At 46.8% G+C, this 27392-nt stretch overlaps 1 protein-coding gene across 4 annotated transcripts in view; it reads right to left on the reverse strand.

Annotated features, from left to right (window-relative positions):
• Positions 1 to 3080: 3080 nt before the first annotated feature.
• The window catches only part of LOC127601436 (intermembrane lipid transfer protein VPS13B-like), a 344543-nt gene continuing 320231 nt past the window's right edge, over positions 3081 to 27392 (reverse strand). For all 4 annotated transcript variants that reach the window (XM_052066676.1, XM_052066675.1, XM_052066677.1 and 1 more), the window contains 14 exons: positions 27008 to 27294; positions 26534 to 26661; positions 26240 to 26436; positions 19447 to 19565; positions 18568 to 19018; positions 17717 to 17872; positions 17399 to 17627; positions 12159 to 12335; positions 11911 to 12081; positions 9619 to 9795; positions 6344 to 6446; positions 4871 to 5039; positions 4706 to 4786; positions 3081 to 3780 (listed from right to left, as the gene is read on the reverse strand). In XM_052066676.1, coding sequence (XP_051922636.1) covers positions 3520 to 3780; positions 4706 to 4786; positions 4871 to 5039; positions 6344 to 6446; positions 9619 to 9795; positions 11911 to 12081; positions 12159 to 12335; positions 17399 to 17627; positions 17717 to 17872; positions 18568 to 19018; positions 19447 to 19565; positions 26240 to 26436; positions 26534 to 26661; positions 27008 to 27294 — 2706 coding nt within the window. In that variant the 3' untranslated portion in view covers positions 3081 to 3519. The remainder of the gene's footprint in view (positions 3781 to 4705; positions 4787 to 4870; positions 5040 to 6343; positions 6447 to 9618; positions 9796 to 11910; positions 12082 to 12158; positions 12336 to 17398; positions 17628 to 17716; positions 17873 to 18567; positions 19019 to 19446; positions 19566 to 26239; positions 26437 to 26533; positions 26662 to 27007; positions 27295 to 27392) is intronic.

The following is a 27392-nucleotide window of genomic DNA, read 5'->3' on the forward strand; positions in this document are numbered from 1 at the left end:
TTATTTAGTAGAGCTAAACATCTCTTTATTTTCGCGATAAGCAATGAAGATGAACAAAAAGTTGAACCAAGCAACAACACTTTGGTGGGCCGAAGGCCCACCTTACCAGCCTTCCGCAGGAACTAGCTGATGAGCGAACCAGCTAGCATATATATATATGAGAGAGAGAGAGAGAGAGAGAGAGAGAGAGAGAGAGAGGGAGGGAGGGAGGGAGGGGGAGAGAGAGAGAGAGAGATTAAGAAAGAAATCGGTTAAAAATGCCTGACTATAAATGGTAGGTTTTTTTCGGCTAAAAACGCCTTACTATTCGTGGTCGTTTTTTTCGGTTAAAAACGCCTTCCTACACATGGACGTTTTTTTTAGGCAATAACGCCTTTCAATACAAGGTCTTTTTTTCGGTTCAAAATGCCTTACTATAAATGGGTTTTTTTTTGGCGAAAAATGCCTTGCTATACGTGGTCGTTTGTTTCGGTTAAAAGTGCCTTCCAATAAATGTTCGGGTTTTTTTGGCTAAAAATGCCTTACTATAAATGGCGTTTTTTTTCGGCTAAAACACCTTTCTATAAATGGTCGTTTTTTTTTCAGCTAAAAACGCCTTACTATACGTGGTCATTTTTTTCGGTTAAAAGTGCCTTACTATAAATGGTCATTTTTTTTGGAGATAAAAACGCCTTACTATACATGGCCGTTTTTTTCGGTTAAAAATGCCTGACTATAAATGGTGTTTTTTTTCGGCTAAAAACGCTTTACTATACGTGGTCGGTTTTTTTCGGTTAAAAACGCCTTCCTATACATGGACGTTTTTTAGGCAAATACGCCTTTCTATACAAGGTCCTTTTTTTCGGTTCAAAATGTCTTAATATAAATCAGGCTGCCATGCATGTTTTTGGAATGTGTGAGGAAGCCGCAGTACCCGGAGAAAACCCACGCAGGCAGGGAGAACAGGCGAACTCCACACAGGTAGACTGGAGCTGGAACAGAGCTGCACTCTGCACTGTGAGGTCGACGCACTGACCACTGGACCCCCCCGCCCCCCTCTCTCTCTCTCTCTCTCTCTCTCTCTCTCTACATATATATAGACTTCAAGGGAAGATCAGATTCCCATCCATCCATCCATCCATCCATCCATCATCTACCGCTTATCCGGGGCCGGGTCGCGGGGGCAACAGCTTTAGCAGGGAAGCCCAGACTTCCCTCTCCCTAGCTACTTCTTCCAGCTCTCCCCGGGGGATCCCGAGGCGTTCCCAGGCCAGCTGGGTGACGTAGTCTCTCCAGCGTGTCCTGGGTCTTCCTCGGGGTCTCCTCCCGGTGGGACATGCCCGGAACACCTCACCAGGGAGGCGCTCAGGAGGCATCCGAATCAGATGCCCAAGCCACCTCATCTGGCTCCTCTCGATGTGGAGGAGAAGCGGCTCGACTCTGAGCCCCTCCCGGATGACCGAGCTTCTCACCTTATCTCTAAGGGAGAGCCCGGACACCCTGCGGAGAAAACTCATTTCGGCCGCTTGTATCCGGGATCTCGTTCTTTCGGTCACGACCCATAGCTCGTGGCCATAGATGAGGGTTGGGACGTAGATCGACCGGTAAATTGAGAGCTTCGCCCTTTGGCTCAGCTCCTTCTTCACCACGACAGACCGATACAACGTCCGCATCACAGCAGATGCTGCACCGATCCGCCTGTCGATCTCTCGCTCCCTCCTGCCCTCACTCGTGAACAAGACCCCAAGATACTTAAACTCCTCCACTTGGGGCAAGATCTCCCCCCCGACCCGGAGGGGGCACTCCACCCTTTTCCGACTGAGGACCATGGTTTCAGATTTGGAGGTGCTGATTTTCATCCCAACCGCTTCACACTCGGCTGCGAAACGCTCCAGTGAGAGTTGTAGAGCCCCGTTTGAAGGAGCCAACAGCACCACATCATCTGCAAAAAGCAGGGATGTAATACTGAGGCCCCCAAAACGGACTCCCTCAACGCTTCGGATGCGCCTAGAAATTCTGTCCATAAAGGTTATGAACAGAATCGGCGACAAAGGGCAGCCTTGGCGGAGTCCTACCCCCACTGGAAACGATTCCGACTTACTGCCGGCAATGCGAACCAAACTCTGACATCGGTGGTATAGTGACCGAACAGCCCGTATCAGGGGGTTCGGTACCCCATACCCACGAAGCACCCCCCACAGAACTCCCCGAGGGACACGGTCAAACGCCTTCTCCAAGTCCACAAAACACATGTAGACTGGTTGGGCATTCCCCTAAAATGTAAAAAAATAAGTGATCAAATATATGTGTGTAGATACAATATTGTGTTCATGTCATTGACTAAACTTTTGTTCTGAATCAGCTTCTTATTACAGGTTACGACGCGACTCTCTTCTCATTCATTCCCGCAGCTTCACTGTGCTTTAAACTGTGTGGATGCTGAGCGTCTACAGCGCGGACGCTGGGCTTCGAGAGAGTTCAGAGCCCGTTGTCCCAATGCATTGAAACGAGATGAGTCATTAAATATAAATGCTGGTTTTGTTCCACCCACCGGATGCTCACCGTCTCTGGGAGTCTATGGACAGTGGGCGTTTATGGGCTGGCCCGGACGCTCAGCTTTTCTGCATCATGATTGGATGATTTGTCGGAGGCTGAATCTATTTTTGATTGACAGCGAAATGAGCCAATCAACAACCTTTTGGTGTCGGCATCCTTTGGGAGCATTTTTCAATTCTCATTCTGTTCCGAGTTGAACTGGAGACTTCTTCTAATCATCTTAGCGACACTCTCTTTGTCGAAAACGACTAGCGATGAATTAATCTTTTATTTCTGGTGGGGTTTATTGTAGTTGCTGTCGTTGTAGGACACAAATTAAGTCCCTGGAAAAGACGCCTTGTTGGTGTGACAGGGTCACAGATAATTTTCTTGAAAAGAAATGGAGAGTAGAATTCACGTATAAATAAACGGACACATTTTATAATGTAGGCCAAAATTGAGCTTCCCCTCCTTGACAGACCAGCATCCGCCACTGATGATAAGTAAATAAATAAACAAACACAGAGTATATGTTTATCAACACAGCTTTACATGTACACACCACCTCAGTCGTTATTTTTTTATTATTAACATATTATCTCAATACAATTTGAAAGGCATAGTACTGAAACCTGATACAGAGCCCAGAAATACAATATCTATAAAAGGCGAAAACAGCAGGATTTGGCATTATGTACAGTGACAAAGTACAGTGGTACTGTGAAACATGTTACATCATATATGGTTGGCAGCTGGTGTTTGTGGGTGGCTTCATTCAACATTATAGCTGACAACAATTCCTATTGCTCTTTTTATGGACTATGAATAAAAAAAAATCAGAGTTCTGGTATCTGCTTTACAGTTCTCATGTTTATATTCGTAGAAAATCATGAAGGCAATGCTTGATGTTTTCGCACTTGGTTGATACCCTCAAGTAATACAAACTGTTCCTTTTGGGTATATTTGGCATTAATTGGTTATCTTAAAAACTGCAGCTGATCCATTTCAGCAAGACAGATTGTGGAATCCGATTCGTAAGGCTTTTTCCCTGACCATGGTGAACTTGCTTACAAATACCTTGGCAAAAGCGGGATCAACCAGGTAGCGGTATGACTTGGTGAGAGAGGCTGGCGGCTCAGCGAGCGTCACTGGAGGCTGCAGCTGCAGTGATGAGGCAGAGGGAGGGAAATAATGGGAGGTGCGCTTCACGTACTCCACCAGGCGCTGATACTGTTGCTCCGATAGACGCTCCCGCATACCTTCGCCCTGGGGGAGGACAACACATCATGATTGTAAAACATGATCTTCGGCTTTTTAAGCACCTCTACATACAGTACTCCAAGACAATATAAGTGAATGCGGCTTCCGCTACTCAGCAGCAAAATTAAACTCAAGTTTCGCATTTCTTGAGACACGCCAGCCAAGAGACGTTGGCTGTGTTCGGAATCACTCCCTATCCACTTTCTTGTGACCTATAAAGTCAGTTTTCCTGTGATGTCACAGATCTGCAGATTGGAAATGTTTTTTGGGGGGGTTTTGGTGCATTATTTGATGTTAGAATAAAGTCCTCCTGATCAAAATTGTCAAAATGTTGGATAAATATCGATGCCATGGTCGAAGACTACCTGTAGCCAATTTGCCATTTTGGCACGCTAATTCAAAAACTACATTAAACACTCAACCCGGTTGTCTTATTTATTTTTGAAACAAAGAAGAGAAACTATGCAAAAAAACCCTTTTATATTTCACTGCTGGTATATAAAACTCATTGTACTGTATTACCCAATATAGTCGTTATGAAGTAAGACATCAATTTATGATTTCAAACACAGGGAGTTGCTCCTTTGTGTCCCGGGTCCTCCTCCCCACATGAGGTACCCAGAGCACCTCACCATGGAGGCGGCATCCTAACCAGATGCCTGAGCCACTTCGTCCTTGTAGTCTTGATCCTCTGAGATCCTCCTTGATGAGAGAGATATCACACATCCTGTCGAGGTGACTCATTTCGGCCGCTTGTATCTGCCTCTCTGTCACTCCCTCGGGCTCATTAGCATCAGTGAGGGTCCTTCTACACCACGACAAACTGCCGCGGCTGCAATCATGCGGCCCCTTGCATCGATCTGCCTGCCAATGTCCGGCTCAACTTCTTCAAATGAATGCAGTGAGGGCAAAGACGCTTTGTCCGTCTCACCTCTGTGTCCCTGGCTACTGTCTGCTGCTGCAATGTGAGCGTGAGTTGGCCGTGCTGTCCCGCCTCCTGCTGACACTCGACCTGCAGAGGACAGACACAGCTGCAACGTTTAGCGTGCACAGCAACACACACGGAAACTGTTCTTTCAGTGAGGCATTCCTTCACCTCGGTGATGGGGAAGGCCTGCTGCTGCGTGTCCTCACTGAGGCTGACCACAAAGAGGACCTCCGAGGTAAGCAGCAGGCATCCAGCATGCTCCTGGCCCGAGCCGCTCACGATGGTCACTTCTAAGGCCATGTGCAGCTCTGGTCGACCCAAAGACTGCAGCATTTTCCTGTGGAAAGAGAGGAGACAAAGCTAGTTCGAGTCTCTCATGTAACACTTGTTCAAGATGGAACAAAGCCAATAAAAAACATGTTTCCAATGATCAAATTACATAAGCATCATATAGACCACACAAAGTGCCCCAAGTACACGTAACATACCCAAACAAGTGACAACATGTGTCCGGACGCATCCTGTAATTTACATGTCCACGGAACGTGTGGCTCCTATTTCACACGCGCTCAAGCGGAAAGTACGTGTGAAGGAAGGCGAGTGTTTAGCGGTGTTTCTCGGACGCTGTGTTTACTTTGGAAGGCAGGTGCTCCAATTGCGCAGCAGATGTGAGAAGCAGCAGAAGGGACGGTTTGTTTCTGTTCTGTGTCACTGGGCTCAAACTATCTGACCCTTCCAATGTCTGGGCTACCTGCAGTAGTAAAAATAATTGATGGACACCTGATGGAAACCAGTTCCTGTGCAAAAGCAAAAACAATCACCACGAGGGAGAATTCTCTCATCATTCATGTATTTTTATCCCCACCACCCCACCCCTTTTACTAATATTACAGAGCACTAACCGCTCTGGTGTCCTCATCAAGGACTGAATGTTCCAAAGTAATATTGAATTTAAAATTTGCCATTTTCCATCCCCGGCTGCTATTAAAAGTACCGGTACATGTTTCATAACTATGGAAAGCAAACGACATGGGGGGAAGGCCCATTACAAAATGCAATCCACTCTTCCCTCGTGAGACATGGGCCTCTAACAAACGTTGATCTTGTAAGCATTCCACTGAGAGGAAATTCTGCAACAAAGGCCCAAATGTGATGCAGCGCTGCATCACTGATCGGATATCAATGATGCAGAAGCTGAAGGTGACCACGCCTGCTCCGTACAACTTGCAACCTCACTGATCAAGCGCCAAAGCATCTGGCGCAAGGAGTGACCGGTCCCTCCTCCACGTGAAGGCATCTCTCTGGATCCACTCACAGCTCACAACTTTGAGCCGGAGGCTTTGGCAGAGTGCTTACAAAAACCTTTTAACATGGCTTGATGAGAACAAGGGAGGGCAGGCTGGCTACCATGTGTGGAATCAAGGTCAAACAGACTTTTCGGGGAGTGGGGTGGTGTTAATGAACCCTTCAAGACAGCGAAAATGATGAGAGGTAAGTGGGAGAAAAGGAACACCAGATTCTGGAAAGGACCCAACGAAAGCAAAGGCCCACATGTCACACTCGAAACGCACAGTTACAAGACAGTAGAGGAGGTTGTCTGCAGGAACAAGGGATGTTATTTTATTGTGCGCGGAATCATACCAAACATATTTAAGGTGGCTGTTGGCGGCTTCGGCGGATTTCTCCTCTGCTGGCAGGTAAAGTTGCTTCGGAAGCTGCCACAGTCCTGCGCCGTGGAGGATCCCTGTTAGGAGACGCCAATCGAGCATGTTACATATCATTGAGGTGAATTAGACACGGAACACAACTGTGAAAACGCGGTGGTAAATCGAAATACGCGTTGAACAAACCGAGTTGGAACTGCTGCCGTGTATGGCACAACGGACCGCAGGAAATCCTGCGAGACTTAAAGCCGAATGAGCAACTAAAGAAGGCCTCGCCAACTTTTTTCAAACCGGGAGTCATTGATTTATGCAAAATGAATTTTAATTTGCAACGCTTTATTGCTTGAAATCGCTCCCACTGCTCGCGGTTTCAAATGATCACTTCTACACCGATCCGAGGAAATCACAATGTCCCATTACTGGTGAGCGCCTTTTAAAACGAGCCTGCGGTGGTCCGCGGGGGCTACCTAGCGGCTGCAGGCCCCGCGTCGGCGATCGCCGATCTCAAGGATTCACCCCACAAGTGTATTGTGCTTTTTCTTTTATTTTTTTCCCACCTTGCTGCCATAAAAGAAGGCGATCAAATGGAAACTACTTGACAATGTAAAGAAGCTGTAGACGCCCATATCCTGATGGTAGTAAATGCAAATGTCAACCCCAAAATTACAACCAGCCATCCTGAGCACGGTCATCACTGTTGAGAGGATGAAATGTACAGTATGTGTTTTTGTTATTACCAGTGGCCGATTTATTTTACATGTGGATGACAGTTTAAAATGTTGAAATGTTATTAAAAACTGCCCGTACACTTAATAAAGATTTTATGATGCCGACACTTTGACTCTGGAACCGATGACTCCATTATTTTCTATCGCACAAAATACTTGTGTTTGAGGTTTCCATCGTTTCCAGGGCAATATTACATCCTCTATCACAGTTTGGGCTCGACACGGGGAAAGGAAACAAGACATGTTTGGCATGTGCGCGTCCAAATGAGTTCATGTGCGTGTGGTCGGTTTCCCTTCATCCCGCTCACTCCGTCAGCGGAGTGGCAGCAGCGAGCCGGTGAAGTCATCAAGTGAAATCGAGCCATAATGAACACAGAGCGGCCATTAATGATGTCACTCCAGTGGTACTCGGCAGAGCTGAGACGGTGCACTTTTATAGAACACAATAAAGTGACAGAACGATGGCACACATCAATGTAGATGATCCCCAGCTAATGCCAACACTATAAAATAATGTTTGCGTTCGGCTCAGAGGTTCAGTGAAAGAGTGCCAGGCGGACTCAGGGAGTCATCGCTGCAATGAGGAGCGGTTCCCCGCAACAGAATGCAGAGGCAATATCCTGTTAGTTGACAAAATAACCACGTGCTGACTTACTCCTCAATTCTTTCCCCTAGTAGGTTAACTCCGCTGGCTCAAACAGCTAGAAAGTGTCAGGGACATGACAGGGATAGCAAAAGTGCCACAATGTGTCCTACAAGGCTTCATGAAGAAACTTGATACACATCAAGTGTACGTGTTCCTTCACTGATATTTGGCAAATTGGCATAAGGAAATTAAAGATATTTTTCTGACAAAATGTAATTCAACAAAATGGAACTTCATGCTAGTAAATGCACTCGGATTTTTACATCTCTACCTTGAGCCTCAACAAGCAAGCTGATTTAGGGGAAGGGGTACCGTAATTTCCGCACAATAAGGCGCACCTAAAAGCATTCAATTTTCTCAAAAGCCGACAGTGCACCTTAATAATCCGATGCGCTTTATAGAGGGGTCAGTATTCAGATTTCTTGGATACACTATTCTAAATGATCTGTAAAGTGCTTCGTTACAGTGGTTGTAAAAGCGCTAAATAAATAAAGGTGTATTTTATTGGATAGTATTCATTTAGCATAGCTCCATCTAGTGGATGCGTAACAGAGCCCACCCACTATTGTTGCTTCTAATCTATGCGCTTTATAATGTTGTGTTCTGTATGTATGAAAACAGTTTTAAAATAGGCCACGGTGTGCCTTACACTCCAAAGCGCCAGATAGTGCGGAAAATACGTACTCATCACAAGTTAATCGCAAGGCACAGTTAAGACAACCATTTCATCTGGGCTACCAATGAGAACGTGTGAAACATCTTTCATCCTAAGTGACTCCATGTGCAAAAGTGAAATAATGACATCATTCGCAATTGTTCTAAAAAATTCCAGTCTTTCAGCCACGTGAAAACGTTACACAGAATCTTGTCACGATCTGTGTTTTTGTTGCCCGGATTGAATTTGGGTCTGGCTCATGGACCAGGAGTGTCTTGTTTTTTTGTGGTTCATGTCTTGTTCTGCTTGTTAGATTCTTTTATTTCCAGCATCAACTTGCTATGTCTTCCAATCTGCTCCCACAGCTACTCGTTGCTTACCCAAAAGTTTCTCGTCTCGGCTGCTTACTTGTATTGACTGCATTGTGTTGTCACGTCACGTCGAGTGAAGTCTTATCCACTTGGTTTGTTTGTTACTTTGAACCGGTGTTTTGATTCCTACATGTGCCTTGTTTACCATTTGGAAGTAAATTATTTTTGGAGAGCACTACTGACTTGCTTCCATCGCTTCTCTTCATTTGGGTCCCAACTATGGCAAACCAGAATAAAACCACTGTGTTTTATTCTCAGATTCTGGTTGACCTAAATTCTGATTCGGAACAGCATTTTCTCATGGGAAATAACTGGGCCGAGCTGTCTCCACCATAAAACATTTAAGATAAAAAAAATAAAAATAGGAGCAGAGGCAGTTTGCAATTAAACTAGTTAACACTTACATGTATTTTAACCGCTGTGAACGAAAGCAGAAAAAAACCCCCGAAAAAAGTTTTTGATGCAGTATGAAGGTGATTCATGTCAGGCGCAACTCATGTGTAAGACGTGTTAAGAAAATGTGGAGTGTTAAACAAACCAGTCAGTCTTATCTTGAATTGAGTGCTCGTCTCCTTGCTTCACTTCACGGATAACATGGGGCAGTCTAACATTTTTTTTTAAACAAATGTTCCAAAACAGCCAGAAAAATTCTGTTGGTATGCAATTACAGGTAATCGTTGTATACATGTTGTACTGAGCTCTTGCACTGAGCTTTCATGTGAGAACATCCATAACGGTGAAGTTTTGTATGACTGTGAAACACCATGACAAAAAACAACAAAACAAAACAAAAGCAAAAAAACGACCTCATTTGTCTAAAACAAACATCAGTGAGATCAACTATGAACGCACCATATCCAGTCTGAGACACCAGTTCAGCTGCTCCTCCAATGGGCTTGGTGAAAATTCCCACAATTCCTTTGCCCACGCCAGAGATGACGCCTTTGGCTCTGCTACCAGCTGTGCTCTGCATCTCCCAATTCCTTTGGAAATTCTGCATGGGCTGGTCCACGATGCCCGCTATTGCTCCTGGAACAACAACAAAGAGGAGTGAGTTTTAAAATTCATCCATTTTCTTTTCGGCTTGTCCCAAATAGAGCGAGCTGGAGTCTATCCAGTTGACTTTGGACAAGGGGCAGGACATTCTTGACGCATACAAAAATACTGTATGTGACAAAACTAAAGAAGTGAACGCTTACAAGCATCTGAACACAGACCACTACCCTTACGAATACATTACAGTAAACTAAGTTGGGGGGATGTCGGCCAATTGTGGTTGACAAAAATGTGTGTCTTGAAATTTGTTGCTGATGACTCAGTCTTTCAGCATCAAAGCTACAACAGCATGATGCCCACGTGTTTGGGGTTGCCCGACACACACACAAAAAAGTACCTTTTGCAATTGCCGCAAAGTGAAGTTGGCCAAGTTTGGAGAAGGGAACACGGAACATTTAAACGCGACGATGCCGGCTGCTTGAGGCGTTACCTCAGCTTTGGTGATTTTTCTGAAGTCAACTAGCACCTAACAAGCTTGAGTACATCCCATCACTATTTAACGAAACACGTTCTTTAAGGAGGTACAAGTATGTGTGTCTCGGGTGCTGAAAGGCTCCTAAAAATGGTCACTTAACAAGTGATTGTCATGATTGCTTACGGTGAGTGGACGTCGGAACTGGTGCTTTTCGTCTTTCATTGTGTTTCCCTTTTTCATCTTATGGCTGGAAATCACTCACGGTGACATCACAACTTTAACATTTCTCGAAAGGTACACACAAATATAACACCGAGTCACCGTTTCCCAAATTTGTAGTTGACACCTTGCAAAACAGTGAGGTGAATAAGATATTCTGCAAATAAAAATATTCTGATAAATGATATATTTTTCTCTGCTTCCGCCAAATTTGAAGTCAATTGCTTAACTTATCAACTTTTTTGGGGCCAACAGTTTTGCTAGTTCTCTTGTGATGTTACTCTGACACGCCTCCTTGGCTCATATTTTCCATTGCTTCAAACGCTAATTGTATTACTTTGTTCAAATGTCTCTTAATTGTGATGTATTTGTTACGATTTATATTTAGTGTTTTAGTGTTAGTGTTTGTTCACGCAACTTTTTTCCCTCTGCATATGGCACCTATTATAAAAACCTAGGTGCAAGTATAAAGGAATTTTATTTTTAAAGCTTATTTGCTGTATTTTGCGCCAGTCACATTATTTCCAATAATACATTATATTACTTGAGCAAAAGTAGCCTTTCAAAATATTTTCTGTTGAAAATTGAAACCTCAAAAATGAAGTTTTCAAATTCTGATGAATTTTGCTGAGATTGAAGTCGTATTTCATGTAGTGACTGGAATTACTCAACTACAGTGATTAGACATCATTCATTCATTCATTCATCTTCCGAGCCGCTTGATCCTCAGTAGGGTCGCGGGGGGTGCTGGAGCCCATCCCAGCTGTCTTCGGGCAGTAGGCGGGGGACACCCTGAATCGGTTGCCAGCCAATCGCAGGGCACACAGAGACGAACAACCATTCGCACTCACACTCACACCTAGGGACAATTTAGAGTGTTCAATCAGCCTGCCATGCATATTTTTGGAATGTGGGAGGAAACCGGAGCACCCGGAGAAAACCCACGCAGGCCCGGGGAGAACATGCAAACTCCACACAGGGAGGCCGGAGCTGGAATCGAACCCGGTACCTCTGCACTGTGAAGCCGACGTGCTAACCACTGGACTACCGGGCCGCCATAGACATCATTGCGAGTTGTCAATTTCCTTGTATAGCAAGCTTTCCAATGCAGAGAGCAAATGCAAGCTCTTATTCCCAATGTAAGGCTTTGGCTTTTGTGGCCGTGGGAGATCTGAACCACTGTAGCAATTCTCCCAAAGTAGGACATACACATTGTAGAGTCGACAATGTGTATTTCTACAATGTAAACTGTATTTTGGCAACAAAAATAAAAATACAAACTTTCAAGTTTTCCTATTCATAATGGAGGTTAATATGTTAAATATTAAAAAAAAAGTCTGCCAAGAGACAAATTTGCAAATGCAGAGCCATGAATATGTGGGGCTTCACTGTCGTTCAGACCCAGTGTGTTGTTGACCCCCTTTGACATATGTACGATCTACAACCTCGCTTACCTAATAAACTAATGCCAAGTCGTGACAGGCCCTGCCTGAGTCCATCACCCAGACTCTCCGGGAGCTGCCGTCTCCACTCCTCCTGCCTGGTGTAGTGCTCTTCATCCAGAGACAGACGATCCATGTTTCTGGCCAAGCTGGTTGCCAAGTTGGTGATGGATGTCAGGGTGCCTGCATGGGCACAGATGAACACATTTTAAGAGAAGAGTTTTCAATGACAATAAAACCTTCCTGAACATTTGTGTTACCTTTTGAGATGTGCTTGACGAAAGAAGTGGTTCCCCTGGAGACGCCACTGACAAAGGCGCCAGGTCCGCGAGTCAGACCCTCGTACGGCAAGCGGAAGAAATCGGACACGCCATTACCGATGCTGCGCACCAGGCTGGCAGGACTGCCCAGGATCTCCAAAGACCCCACAACCCAGCCTAACACAAAGGAACAAACACTGGCATGGGCATACTGTGAGGCCACACGTATGTTACAAATTAGGATTGGATTTTAATTGCACTGATACGAGATGGATGAACTAAACACTCAAGAAAACCTGATATATTATGTCACTGAAACCGGCGACCACACAGTGTGGGCAGATGCCGTGAGACATGACTCACAATCAATAAATTAACCAATCAATTGGGCTACAAAGCTCAGGCTGGATTTGCACTGCACTTCCCGAGTTGCTCAGTTCTAATTTCTTGAGTGTAGCCACAATGTAACAGAAAATACACACCTTTGCTGTAGTTTACAGTTACAGTTAGTGGTTACATTTACTGGGGGTGGGTTTTTTTTTTTCTTCCATGTGTTGTATTTGTATTGTACACATTGAATGGGTGTATTTGGTCTTATCGTTTTAGGCCATCCTGGCGGGGCAGAAATTTGATACAAACCTGAATTTAACAAACATTTTATTTATGAACCTGTCAAAACACTCAAGGAAACTTGATGGAAAGGGTCGCATTTTAAAAGCATTAATTACAATAAATCAGATGAAAAGTTGGGCTTTAAGATGTGATTTTAAAAGAGTCATTTAGCAACGATCCACAAATATGAGGTTCTTCTAGAACAGACAAAAATCTTAAGGTTCTTCATGAAATGTTTGGTAAAAGATATGCTCATTAAATTTCAACATTTTCCAAATATTCTTGTGCTTCTTTAGACCAAAACAAAGGAAAGACATATTATTTCAGTTATTTATAGCAGAGTATGGTATAATTTTACTGATCCGGCCCACTTGACTTCTCCTGAGCCCGCATGTGGCCCACAATGTGAAATGAGTTTGACACCCCTGATTTAGAGTGTTCAGTCAGCCTGCCATGCATGTTTTTGGAATGTGGGAGGAAACCGGAGTACCCATAGAAAACCCACACAGATCATGCAAACGCCTCACAGGTAGGCTGGACAATGGATTTTATGAGCGACAAAATAAACCAGCAGCACCTGATCACGAGCAAGCCTCCTGAGGTTCTTGCTAAAAGCACTTGAGAGTGTCAGTCTCTCTCCACAATTCCGTTTGACATTGTGATTTTATATTGATCAGTTACCCACTCGCACATGCGCGCACCTGCGTGCAAGTATCTCAGCTGTATTGACTGCCTCAAACTACCTTCCCTCACATGTTCATTCTCTTCTGAATTCATAGCACAGTGACCATCACACACGACCTATCGTGTTGTTCAATACACTTTGACATTTGTTGCTCACTTTCATGTTCAGTCAGAGACCTCGATGCCCACTTGGACTTACATTGTCTCCCACAGTGGTTTTAGTCAACGGCCAAGCCCAGCCAGGAGCTAGTATTTACAGTGCTCTTACACGTGTATACAGTTGCCAGAAAACGTTTGCACAGCCCTCTTCAAATGGAACAAGATCAGGGTAAATCATTTGAAATTTGTTCTTCGTGCAACTCAAAAAAACAAAACAAAACCAAGAAGCAAACTATATTGGCTCATCTGATTTGATTCACGTTTGACATGAAGTGGCATCCCATCCGTATTCGAGAGTGTTCGATATAATGTCGGTCCACCCTTTGCAGCTATAACAGCTTCAACTCTTCTGAGAAGGCTGCTCACAAGGCTTTGGAGGCTGTTGATGGGAATTTTTGACCATTCTTCCAGAAGCACATTCGGGAGGTCACGCGATGATGCTGGATGAGAACTGTGTTCTAACGGGTTGAAATCAGGACTCTGTACAGACCAGTCAAGTTCACCATTTCCCAAACGTTGATATGACATCTCTTTTGGTATGCTGAAAAATTTGGGACGATTCCATGCTCCCAACTTTGTTGGAACAATTTCTTCCTCTTCCAACATGTCCATAAAGACATGGATGACAGAATCTGGTGTGGATGAACGGCCACTTGGCAGCCTCCCTGACTAGTTTTAGGAGAAGAATACTTTTCAGCAATTTTGGAAGGACTTGCAGTTTTTGGTAATGTCATTGTTGTGCTGCTTCTTCTCCACTTGATGAGGATTGTTTAGACTTAATATCTACTCACAATAAATACACCCAATCACACACAAACACCCACACAGACCGTACATCCGGATAAGCATGTGCATGATATCCATATGCCTACATTGTGCGTGTGTTGAAATGCAGTATTGTACATCCTGAAGCTAATCAGTCCCAGCGTGCAATGGTTGCCCAACCAAATGATGACTCAGGAAGTGGAGAACATGGCGAGGTGTTGAAATACAAGCAGAAATGAGGGCTGTGATGAAACACAGCGGAAAAGGAAGAACCCAGCCAGAACAATAATTTCTGATGTGGAAATGATGGGTTAAATCAGACCACATGTGGAGGCTTCGACTAGACAGGACAAGAGCACAGGCCAGAGGCTGTATACCGTAGGGCCTGATAGCCAGATTTCTCCGTGGTGACTGCTCAGATTAGCCATAATCCATCACGAGTAATCTGTCAAACATGAAGAGGCCTTCGCCAGGCATGAAGGGATTCAGACTGTGCTTCCATTCTTTTCCTCCAGAGCAGACAAGTGAAACTCAAGGCCCATGCGTCACATTCGGCCCAACTTCCAGTTATATCTGGCCTGCAAGATCATTTGAGGTGTTTGTGATCAGAACTGAGTTAGTAAATGGAATTCCATCCAGCTATTCTATACAGTCATTAGGGTCACAGATGATCTGGAGCCTAATACCAAGCAGCTGACGTTGGGGCAAAAGATGGGGTACACCCAGGAATGTCACATCATTGGGTTTCACACTCGAATTTTCACAATTTAATTTTCAATTAGACCAAAATGTATGCTCTTGGAATGTGGAAGGAAGCCTGGAGAAATTCCATGCAAACTCCACAAAGGAACACGGGCGCTAAGAACCCTGAACCTGAGAACTGTGAGGCGGGCATGCAAATCACTATTACGTAGCGCTGCCTGGTGCAAAAATCAGCCCAGCCGGTGAGAGAAAACGCTTTTGAAGTGCTACAAGATTTAAGTGTGCGATGTCTAATGTCCACACAAGCTAGTGTTTTCTAATGTAAGCCTCAGCAGAAACACAGTTGCCAATTAGATATGCGAGCTTGCCATCGCTTTACAATCACAGATGATGGAAGACTTTATCACATGTTCCCTTTGCTGTAGACAAGAGCGCTGGCATCACTGACAATGCACTGCTGGCAATTTTTATCCGTGGAGTCGACTCTGGTTTGTGCATTACAGAGGCGCTTTTAGGTACTAATAAATCACCGCATGACACAACCACAGGAAAATATATACTTGAAGAAATGCGGATATGTGTTCAAGACATGAAACGGCCTTGGAACTAACATGAGCACCTCCAACGCACGGGGGAAAGAGTCAGTTAAGGCGGGGGTCCCCAACGACTGATCCGCGGACCGGTACCGGGCCTCGGCTCCTTTGGAACCGGGCCACACAGAGACATACCTGCGAGTTGTGAGCGAATTTACTCCATCCGACGTGACGGAAATGTGCGCGAGTCTGGCCAATCGGAGTCCCCCTTCTAACATTGGTTTGCAATGCATTATAATAAACAAAATATCCCCAGCACCCCCCGTGACCCTAGTGAGGATCAAGCGGCTCGGAAGATGAATGAATGAATGAATGAAAATATAATAAAAAATGAAAGACGAAGCAGTAAACAGAAAGTCATACGAACAAATTGACCAAATGTACATTGAAACGCGCAGCTGATGGGCATCCGTGACTTCCAAAGGTGAAGCTATTTTGACAAAAGAAGTTCTTCCTCTTGCGGTATCTCCGGAGCGATTTGGAAGAGGAAGCTGTTGTGCAATGGTTTGTCATTAAAAAAAAAAAAAAGTCAATACAATAAACCTGTCAAAACATTTGAACAAATCACACCCAAGTGATAAAATGGAATGCAAGAGAAAGCCAACAGATTGCACAGCCTGCCCAAATAAACATCAGCCGTTTAGTCGCTAATAACTAGCCGGCAGCCACCGGATAAAAGCAGCAATCAATCGGATCATTTTTTCATCAGTCACATTGACATAAGCAGCATTGATGTTAACCCTGTATGTAGGATCATAACTTAAAAATTATGATGTTTACAATAAGGCTTAATTATTATTTCTTATTGGTTAATTTCTTAGTTTTTCAATGTTATATATATTTTTTTTATTGTACATTTGTTTGGGATAGTAGAACAACAGTTTTAAATGAATGAAAAAAACCCCATCTATGTTAATAAAATATTTAATTACCCTAATGGCAATTTAAAAGCAAGGGGAAAAAATGGTTGCCGGTCTGCAAACAACATGTACATGTCTCAACTGGTCCGTGCTACAAAAAAGGTTGGGGACTCACTGGGTTCAGGTATTACTGGGAAGGATGCGAGTAAAGATGCTGAATTGCACAGTGCATCACTGTGTCGTTAGTTTGGTTGCTTCATCTTCGTTTGTTTAACGGCTTATTCATTGTTGGTTTAACTGCTTCTTCTTCGTCTTTGGAGGCAGCCACGTGCTGCAGACTACATGCACAATGCTGTAGTTGGCGTGTGCCTTCAGATTTTTTTTTCTAATGAACATTTTAAAGGCATTTTCTATTATCACTCACATGTTGCAATACATATGGATATTGAATTATCGCCCAGCCCTTATGTATATCATTGTGCAGTCTACGCTGGCATTTACACACGTGATAGTTAGCTAGCGAAGTGTTCAAAGAACATAACGGTCAGCTATATTATTTTTAAAACTGGTTTTCCAGTTATAACCTCCTTGCTCCAGTCGCCTGGACCAAGGACGTTAAAATATTAATGAAGTGATCAAATTAATTAGAGACAAAATATAAACCTTTTACGACTGACTGCAAATGGCATACATATGTACTGTATCCCCAAACAAACAAACAAACAAATAAGCAACAGCGTACTGTCCTGCTCTTGTCCTGTAGGTGGCAGTCATGACAACTGCTAAACGTATCACTGAAGCTCCTTTGTCTCATACATCTGTGCTTCTCAGCTGTAAACACAACAATAATGGCAGTACGACATACCGGCTCTGAAGAGGGTCCCAGCCGCATAATGCATCGCCAGAGCGTGGACCAGCTGTCTGGCTGTCGTGCAGAGCGGCCCTCTCTCAAACAGGGAGAAGGCGAGAGGAGTGTGGTCTGAGGCAATGTAGAGCTTGAGGGATGCATGGATGCTGACCAGCAGGTGGATTGGCTGAATCGTCAACCTGTGCAGACGCACAGGCCGGACCAGCGCCTGTGTTGATTGAAGTACCTACAGGACATTTACACATCACAACAGTGCTTCATTATTGGCCCAGATTGCCTTAGCTCATTCAGACTCTACTGTTATGATTTATGCACCTGTTGAGGGAGAATGGGGGCTGACTCTACTTGACACTTCTGTGGCTTCACTGAGGCAATCGCAGAGTCAGGGATGAAGGTGTGGAACAGAGTTTTAACATAGTAAACAAATGTATCTTCGAGGTACACTCTAGCGGGCTGCACCTGGAAGTTGACCTGTGAAGGACACAACAAGCAAGGTAGTTTTGAGACGAGAAATGGTCGACTTTAGACAAGAGCGAATAAAGCAGGCTACACACACTGATTTTTAACATCTAAAATGATTTTTTAAATGTGAGAAACCTGGCAAGAGGGGCAAAAAAAGACATTCCTGCTCTTAGAGGTTTGAAAGGCGCTTATGAAAAAAAATGTATTATTATTATTATTATTATTATTATCTGAGAATCGGGCCTTTGAGGATTTCAATCGCAAGGGAGGAAAAATTCTTAAAGTCGGTCCGATGGTTGGTTTGTGCGTACACTGAACTCCAACTATTCTTTCGGGAGAAAGGACCAAGGAGCAAAAATCTGCTTGTAACTGACGGCCACCCAAAATGGTGTGTAGTAACCAAATAGTTGCCACAAGATGGCGGCAAACCATTTATTTCTACCTGACAAGGCTATAACCTAACGAACTAAAGCTCCTCTCCAGGGCAACAGAGTTGCTTGCCACCAGATGGCATCAAAGAAAACTTTTGATATTAGACATGGCTTTGGCCTGAGCACAGAAACAGCAAATAGCTATTTTTTCAGCAAATAAAGGATAAATGTCAGAATGGGTGAATTTGCAAATGCCGAACTGTGAATACGCAAGGGTTCACTATACCCTGCATTAGCACATGATTTCACAAAGTTTTGAAAATTGAATCCAACCTCATCCACAGTGCATCTGTCCGCAGCCAGGATTAGCCTCAGCTGGAGGAAACAAGAACGCTTAAACTCCTCCAGGAGTTCAGGAGTCTCAGTGGGAATGTCATGGTTACTCCACTGATTCCTGGGCTCGGTCACTCCCCTCTGCTCCTGGCACAGCAGCACGGGGAAGTGGAAGCTTGCACGGTTGTACAGCTGGTTGTCCACTTGTAGGCACAAGCAGTAAACCTCGATCAGTGAGGCGTCACGCATCAGAGTAAAAATGGATTCCGTAGCTGCCCCAGGCTCGAGGGTCACGTCGGGGGGCAGCGACGTGGATGCTGGGGCAAGTCTGAGGATAAGGTTGGTCAGTGTGAGTCTTAGCAGCTCCACTGAACCTGAGGGGCTGGTGATGTCGTCACTCAACACTACGCTGGCCTCACTCAAAAGGAAAGTTAAGGACAGCTTGGTCGACCTGAAAAAAAGGAGTGTGAAAATGAATTCACCTTCTCCATTTCATACACAGATTAATTAAAGCATTCAGATTGTTTATAGAGCGTAATAGAAGTGACTTTCCTCCTAGCAAAGCATAATAACAAACATCGTCTGAGGTCATTTGCTCACATTAACCTGATATTAATCACATAGATCTCCTGCTATTCAAACTTTAATCATGTTTGGTGTTGATGTAATGGAATAACGCTGTAAGAGCCATGATCCGAAACACGTCGTCATTTTAACAGGCTTTTATTCCTCCCCGGGGGTGGAAAAGAAGGCACTTTGCATGTCGCGTCAAGGAATGATTTCCGCATAGGAACTGCAAATGGAGGGTCTTTATGGGGCATGTAAATATACTAGTTGAAAGAATAACCTTGGACTAAGCAAGTGTCTGTGCATACATACCTGCTGTGCTGGTTGATTACAGAATCGGCACCACCCTCTGGTGAAAGAGAAAGAACCAAGGTGCCTCTCTCATATCCCACATCAATGTAGAGACAACCAAAACCTGGCAGGAACACCACCTGAGCAACATTTACAAAAGACAACAAAGAGTTAATGGGGAAGTAAACCCGAAAGTTTCCTTTCCAAAAATATGTTCTATGAAGCTCCACTCGTCTAAACACAGCATTCTGATTCATATTGCATTTGGGGATAATATGGCTAAGCCTCAGAAAACAGGTAACCCGTGATTGCTCGTTACCTGAGCCCTGAGGAACTGTGATGTTATTTTCAGTTGACAGAAAGAGGCAAAATGGCCGCCCACTGACATAGATAAAAACGGGTGAATTTAGCTGTTTCCCCCATATTCCACAAACACAATATAAATGACAGAGCCGCATTTAGACTCGCGAAGGCCCAAAGAACACAATACTGTGAAGAACGTTTTTGGGTTGACTTCCCTTTTAATAGCATCAGCATAAAAGTTAAGAAAATAAACAGATTTTCACCTATGGAAAGAACAGAACAAGAATCAGATTCATAGCTACCCCCAACATTCTTTTGACAGATGTGTGCTCAAACATGCATGTGTCAGATTTTAGCCTCCACCGCTCCCAGATCAACATGATCAACTCCTCATGTGACAAGACGAAGAGCCCACTGAACACTTCACTCAGCAGTCATAACAAGACTGAACTTTGACCCCTAACCCGTACCACAGAGGTCAAATGAGGACCTCACAGTAACAAGAGATGCACGGCCGCAGCCTCAACCCCAACCTGTGGCTGGCTAGACACAACACTAAACATTACATATTTTCCTGGCTACTCTATTCCCTGACCAGCTGATCAGACTGCTCAGACTAACTTCAAAACATTTGAATGGTCATTTAGATCCTCTTCTACTGTATAATCTGAGTGTGTGACCACTTGCACGGTTGAATGATACCCAAATACAGAACTGTATCAAATAGTCTGCTTTTACAAGGATAATAATGCTCAGTTTTGGATCGACACTCTCCAAGAGGTATGCATTAAATAACGTGTTGATCATTGAGGTTATAGTTTTCAGTGGCGTGGAACTGTACTGTACCATACAGTCTGTTGTGTCTAATATTTTGGTTAGATGTGCAAATCTAAATTATTAAGATCTCAGAACAGTTCTAAACTAGAAATGAAAAAAAAAAAGATCAGATTGTTACACTAATTGCTCCCTAATGTCACGTCGCGTGTCCGCCAGCAGGTGGCGGGTTTTCTCCCCCGCCATCCGCGCACCTGTCCGTAATTTCGGGCTGATTACCCTCTTTTATTAAGAGACTCCGACAGTCATCTCGCTGCCGGAGAATTCCTCACCGTGCCATTGATCTCTCGTGCTAATTCCTCTATTTGTAGATTACTCGTTGCCTTCTTGCCTTGCGGCCTTTACTCTTGCCAGTAGCGTTAGTCACTAAATTGAATACGTCGATATTGCCTAATCAGTAGTTCCTCGCACTTTGTTTTTCAGCGAGCGTTTTCAGTTGTTTCCTTATTTCTTCCCTGGTCCTTATTTGACCAGCGTTTTGTGTTTCCGTTTTTTCCCTGTCGGGCTCTTTCTGTTTTTGTCATTAAAGACACTCTTTGCTTTGAGAAGATCCTTTCGTTGTCTGTTTTCCGGGGATCCAATTCTTTATTTTCCTCGTTCTGCACGGAGCGATCATTATCGCTTCGGGCAGATCGTGACAGAATTCTCCGGCCACCATGGATCCCGCAGACATCGAAAGAATTTTGTCCGCTCTTTCCCGACAAGAGCAACAGATGAGTCAGCAGGGCCAAGCCATTAGGGAACTCCGTGGCGCGGTCTCCATGCTGGCTCATCGGTCCGATGATTTAGAACCTCGGTTGGTCCGGGTGGAAGAGCGGAGACCATCTCCCCCCGGGGTTCGTTCTATCATTCCCGAAGCGCCCCCCTCATATCCCATTATGACGAGGGAGCCATCGCTTCCACACCCCCCTCGCTACGGGGGCGAGCACGGGCAGTGTGGACACTTCCTCCACCAGTGCTCTCTCATTTTTGATCAACAGCCGTCTGCCTATGCTAATGACGCCGCCAAGGTGGCTTATGTCATGAGTCTGTTAACAGGTCCGGCAGCATCGTGGGCGATTGCGACAAGTGACGCCAAGCCGAATCTCCGTACTTCGTTCCCCGACTTCGTGGCTGCGTTCCGCCGGGTGTTCCATCATCCCGTGCGGGGCAGAGAGGCAGAGGGCCGGTTACTCGCCATCCACCAGGGAGAGCGATCGGTAGCGGACTACTCCATCGAGTTCCGGATCCTGGCCGCCCAGAGTGGATACGATGATCGGGCGCTGTGTGGTCTATTTCGCCGTGGACTAAACCCTCAACTCAAGGACGAGCTGGCGACCCGCGACCACAGCACCAACCTGGAGGAATTAATCGACCTCTCCCTCCTCATGGACAATCGCCTGAGGGAGCGAAGCCGGGAGCGTGGGGGTGAGCGGCCCCAGTTCCGACGAACACCCACGGAGGAACAGGTGCAGCTGGGAGGCAGGGACGCTGGTGCGGAGGAAGGAAAGCGTCGTTTCAGCGATCGAGCGACGACTGACGGCGTTCCACCATCTCCTCACGCCGCAACCAGCCATCCGGGGTCGTCACCCCCTGCCCACCAGGAGTACTGTGAGTCACGACCGCGCGCGCCTCCCTTCGAGTCTAGGCGAGTCGACTCGCGGCCTGGTCACCCCAACAGACTCGAACTCGAGGGGGAGATATTAGGGGGGTCCCGGTCGTGGCGGGTTCGGGCTCTGGTAGACTCGGGGGCAGATGACTGCATAATGGACACCGATCTCGCTTCCGAGCTGGGTTGTTCCGTGGAGAAGCTGATAAATAGGAAGCGGGTTTGTGATCTTGATGGGCGTCTCCTGGCGGTAGTTACGCATAGGACGGAGCCGTTGAAACTTCTACTGTCCGGCAACCATGTCGAACATCGTCGTTTTTACTTAATGCGGTCTCGCAACGCCCCGATCGTTCTCGGGTTACCCTGGCTCAAGACACACAATCCCGTGATTTCCTGGGCGCGCCCAGCGATAGACAGCTGGAGCCAGTACTGTTACCAGCACTGTCTGCAATCGGCCGTCGGGAGGCATGAACGTGTCACACCCCCCGAGGAGATCTGCCTTGACGGAGTGCCGGATTGCTATCGGGATCTAAAGGAGGTGTTCAGCGAGGATCGTGCCCACTCTTTGCCTCCACACCGCCCCTACGATTGTGCAATAGACCTGCAGGCGGGCGCTCCGTTGCCGACCTCGCGGCTGTATCAGGTGTCCCAACCCGAGCGCGAGGCATTGACGGAGTACATCAACAGCTCGCTCGCCGCAGGTCTTATTAGACCATCGCGTTCACCGTTAGGGGCGGGTTTTTTCTTCGTAGGGAAAAAAGACAAGACCCTGCGACCCTGCGTAGATTATCGGGGTTTAAACGAGATAACTATTAAGAATAGATACCCGCTACCCTTGCTGGACTCCGCCTTCGCCCCATTACAGTCAGCCACCATTTTCTCCAAATTAGACTTGCGCAGCGCTTACCACTTGGTTCGCATCCGGGAGGGTGACGAGTGGAAGACGGCTTTTAAGACCCCTCTGGGTCATTTTGAATATTTGGTTATGCCTTTTGGGCTCACCAACGCCCCTGCCGTTTTCCAAAACCTAATCAATGATGTGCTAAGGGACATGATTAACATCTTTTGTTTCGTTTACCTTGACGATATTTTAATTTTTTCCCGGTCATTACACGAGCACCAGCAACACGTTAGGCTGGTGCTACAACGTCTACTGGAGAACCGGCTCTTCGTCAAGGCAGAAAAGTGTGAATTCCATGTCCCCGTCATCTCCTTCCTAGGGTTCATTATTGAACAGGGCAGGTTAAGGGCGGACCCCATTAAGACGCGTGCCGTCACTAACTGGCCGGTTCCAACCAATCGCAAGGAACTGCAGCGCTTTCTGGGGTTCGCCAACTTCTACCGACGCTTCATCCGCGGTTATAGTCAGAAGGCGCTCCCCTTAACCCGCCTTACGTCCATTAAAACCCCATTTAAGTGGGATCCGACCGCGGATGCGGCGTTCGCAAACCTGAAGGCGGCGTTCACCAGTCCCCCCGTACTACAGCACCCTGATCCTGATCTTCCCTTTATCGTGGAGGTGGACGCCTCGGATTCGGGGGTGGGGGCTGTGCTGTCCCAGCGCTCTCCGGTCGACCAGAAGTTGCACCCCTGCGCCTTCTTCTCCCGTCGACTCAGTGCCGCCGAGTCCAATTACGACGTGGGCAACCGTGAACTGTTGGCAGTTGTGACCGCCTTGCAGGAGTGGCGGCACTGGCTCGAGGGGGCAAAGGAACCCTTCACGGTCTACACAGATCATAAGAACCTCGCCTACCTTCGCTCCGCCAAAAGACTGAACGCCCGTCAGGCCCGGTGGGCCCTCTTCCTCACCAGGTTCGACTTCATCCTCACCTACTCTCCCGGGTCTAAGAACACCAAGCCCGACGCCCTCTCCCGTCTCCACGAGCCTGCGGGGAGGGATCGATCCCCGGAGACCATCCTCCCGACCCGGTGCGTCGTGGGGGCCGTCCAGTGGGAGGTTGAGCAGCGGATCCAGGCAGCCCTGGAGGGGGTTCAGGTGCCGACGGAGTGCCCAGCAGGGAGGCTATTCGTACCTCCCTCCTTACGATCTGAAGTTCTGCAGTGGGGACACGGGTCCAAGGTGGCGTGTCATCCCGGGGTGAACCGGACTGTGCAACTCGTCGCCCAGCGTTTCTGGTGGCCGGAGCTCCGCAACGACGTGACGGAGTTCATCAAGGCCTGCACCTCCTGCGCCTGCGGCAAGTCGTCCCATCAGCCGCCGGCGGGACTGCTCCAGCCGTTGCCCATTCCTCCTCGCCCGTGGTCCCACATCGCCCTGGACTTCGTCACGGGTCTCCCGCCTTCCCGGGGTCGAACTGTCGTACTCACGATCGTGGACCGCTTCTCCAAGGCGGCTCATTTTGTTCCTTTGTCCAGGTTGCCGTCGGCGCTGGAGACCGCCGACCTCCTTGTCGAACACGTCTTCCGTCTCCACGGCATTCCACTGGACATTGTCTCGGACCGGGGGCCCCAGTTCGTATCCCGCGTCTGGAAGCAGTTCTGCCGGTCCCTCGGGGCCACTGCCAGTCTGACCTCGGGGTACCACCCCCAGTCCAATGGACAAGCCGAGCGTGCCAACCAGGATCTGGGGGCGGCCCTCCGCTGTGTGTGCCTTCACCGTCCCTCGTCCTGGGTCGACCACTTACCCTGGGTGGAGTACGCGCACAACACCCTCGTCTCTTCTGCCACCGGTAGGTCCCCCTTCATGGCCGCCTACGGGTACCAGCCGCCGCTGTTCCCGTCCCAGGAGGGGCAGGTGGAGGTCCCCTCTGTGCAGCACCACCTCAAGCGGGCCCATCGCGTGTGGAAGGAGGCCCGGGCTGCGTTGTCCCGCACGGCGGCCAGGAACCAGCGGATCGCGGATCGTCGCCGGCGCCCGGCTCCTTCATACGTGGTTGGACAGAAGGTGTGGTTGGCGACGAGGGATCTTCGGCTGGCCGGCACGTCTGCGAAACTGGGACCCCGATTTACTGGACCGTTCGAGGTCGAGTCCGTCATCAGTCCAGCTGCAGTCAGGCTCCGGCTACCGCCCACCATGAAGGTTCACCCCGTCTTCCACGTCTCCCTTCTCAAACCCGTGTCTCCCAGTGACTTGGCCCCTCCTCCCACGCCGCCGCCACCTCCGCGGGTCGTCGACGGTGACCCGGTGTACACGGTTCGTGCCATCCTGGACTCTCGGCGCAGGGGAAAGGGGTTCCAGTATCTGGTCGACTGGGAGGGCTACGGGCCTGAGGAGCGGCAGTGGGTGCCTCGCTCCTGGATCCTTGATCCGTCCCTTTTGCGCGACTTCCACGCTGCACATCCATCCAAGCCGGGTAGTCCGCCGGGAGGCGTCCATTGAGGGGGGGGTACTGTCACGTCGCGTGTCCGCCAGCAGGTGGCGGGTTTTCTCCCCCGCCATCCGCGCACCTGTCCGTAATTTCGGGCTGATTACCCTCTTTTATTAAGAGACTCCGACAGTCATCTCGCTGCCGGAGAATTCCTCACCGTGCCATTGATCTCTCGTGCTAATTCCTCTATTTGTAGATTACTCGTTGCCTTCTTGCCTTGCGGCCTTTACTCTTGCCAGTAGCGTTAGTCACTAAATTGAATACGTCGATATTGCCTAATCAGTAGTTCCTCGCACTTTGTTTTTCAGCGAGCGTTTTCAGTTGTTTCCTTATTTCTTCCCTGGTCCTTATTTGACCAGCGTTTTGTGTTTCCGTTTTTTCCCTGTCGGGCTCTTTCTGTTTTTGTCATTAAAGACACTCTTTGCTTTGAGAAGATCCTTTCGTTGTCTGTTTTCCGGGGATCCAATTCTTTATTTTCCTCGTTCTGCACGGAGCGATCATTATCGCTTCGGGCAGATCGTGACACCTAACAATGTCAATCAAACCTGAAAGAATTAACCCGTTAACACATATTTCTGTATATGTATCATCAACAGCCTTGCATTCTGTCATCGATCATCATCATCACCAAGTACCTCGTGACGGTCTAGTTTGTTCAGATGAAACAAAAAAAAAAAAAAAGAAAAAAATAAAAGAAAATTGTAAAAAGAACAAATCCATATATCTAGAATTTGGTAATTTTGTGTGAGGAACATTTTACCTGAGTACCCGGGCAATTGATGTCAATAGGGTCGGTCCAGTCTGTAATGCCAACATCTGCTGTGGTTTTTAGCAAGAGTGTGGGCAGTGCTTCTCTCTGCCTGCAGTCGGGGAAACTAGAAAAGTGATGGTAGAGCTCATGGTGCACAGAGCTATTTGCAGGAAGAAGACAACAGTACACTTCAGTCCTTGGAGTCTCTGTAAAAGGTGATGTTAAAACATTGTAGTCATATCTCTGCAATTCTAAGAGGAGATGAGGGGATGGGCAGAGTCACACGGACACTTTCCTTCTCACCTTTGACATTCTCCTTAAGCAAAAGTTGGATAGGACAGTTGTTGTGAACCAACATGGGAGGGCAAGGATCCTCATTTAGAGTAATGTATGTCACTCCGAGGTGCTCCTGGTACGTCAAGACTATGGCCCTGGAAAATACAAATATAAATAAACAAATCTGACAAATATAATCACAGCCTCTTGTAGCCCTACCAAATCGATCTGAGAAACATTCGTCGACAGAGCTGCGACAGAAGGAAAACTAGCGAGTCTGATGAAATGGTAAAATTCATGGGAAAATATGGGACACGCTGAGATGGATCTAAACAAGCTCAGGAAGTGCAGAGGGACTTTCCTCCTTCATTCCATTACTGTTGCTTAGCAAGCTACAAACTGCTCAGCTCCTCCTTTCTTTTAGTCCTGTGCCAGCATGCTCTCGTACCCCGCTCTAAATTGACTGTTGCTGCCACAGAGTCTGCGATACAGCGAACCCACCTGCTGATCAGGCCACCCCCAGAGCTTGTTTCACCAGGAACCGACACGCTCTGCCGAAGGAAGTCTGGTCGGATGAGTGCGGGGAGGCTCCATGCTGTAGGCCCGTGTCTGGCATCGGGCCTTGATAATGAACTGAAAAGCATGCATTTCACTGGCAAGGGGAACTCCATTTTTCCCTGATTGCTGTTTTGAAGATGATCCCAGCATGGCAGAGAGCAAGGTTTGCTCGGAGATGACGGCTCAGAGGGAGCCAAGTTGAATACTGTCGTCTCTGGTACGTCACAGGCCTGTGCAAAGAACAACTTGAACTACATTTGTCTATCATCAAAATCAGTGCAACAGAAGTTACATGGAAAGTCGAGAAACATGGAAAAAAACCCTGAGA

Source organism: Hippocampus zosterae, chromosome 5, assembly GCF_025434085.1.
Source record: "Hippocampus zosterae strain Florida chromosome 5, ASM2543408v3, whole genome shotgun sequence".
Classification (NCBI taxonomy): domain Eukaryota; kingdom Metazoa; phylum Chordata; class Actinopteri; order Syngnathiformes; family Syngnathidae; genus Hippocampus; species Hippocampus zosterae.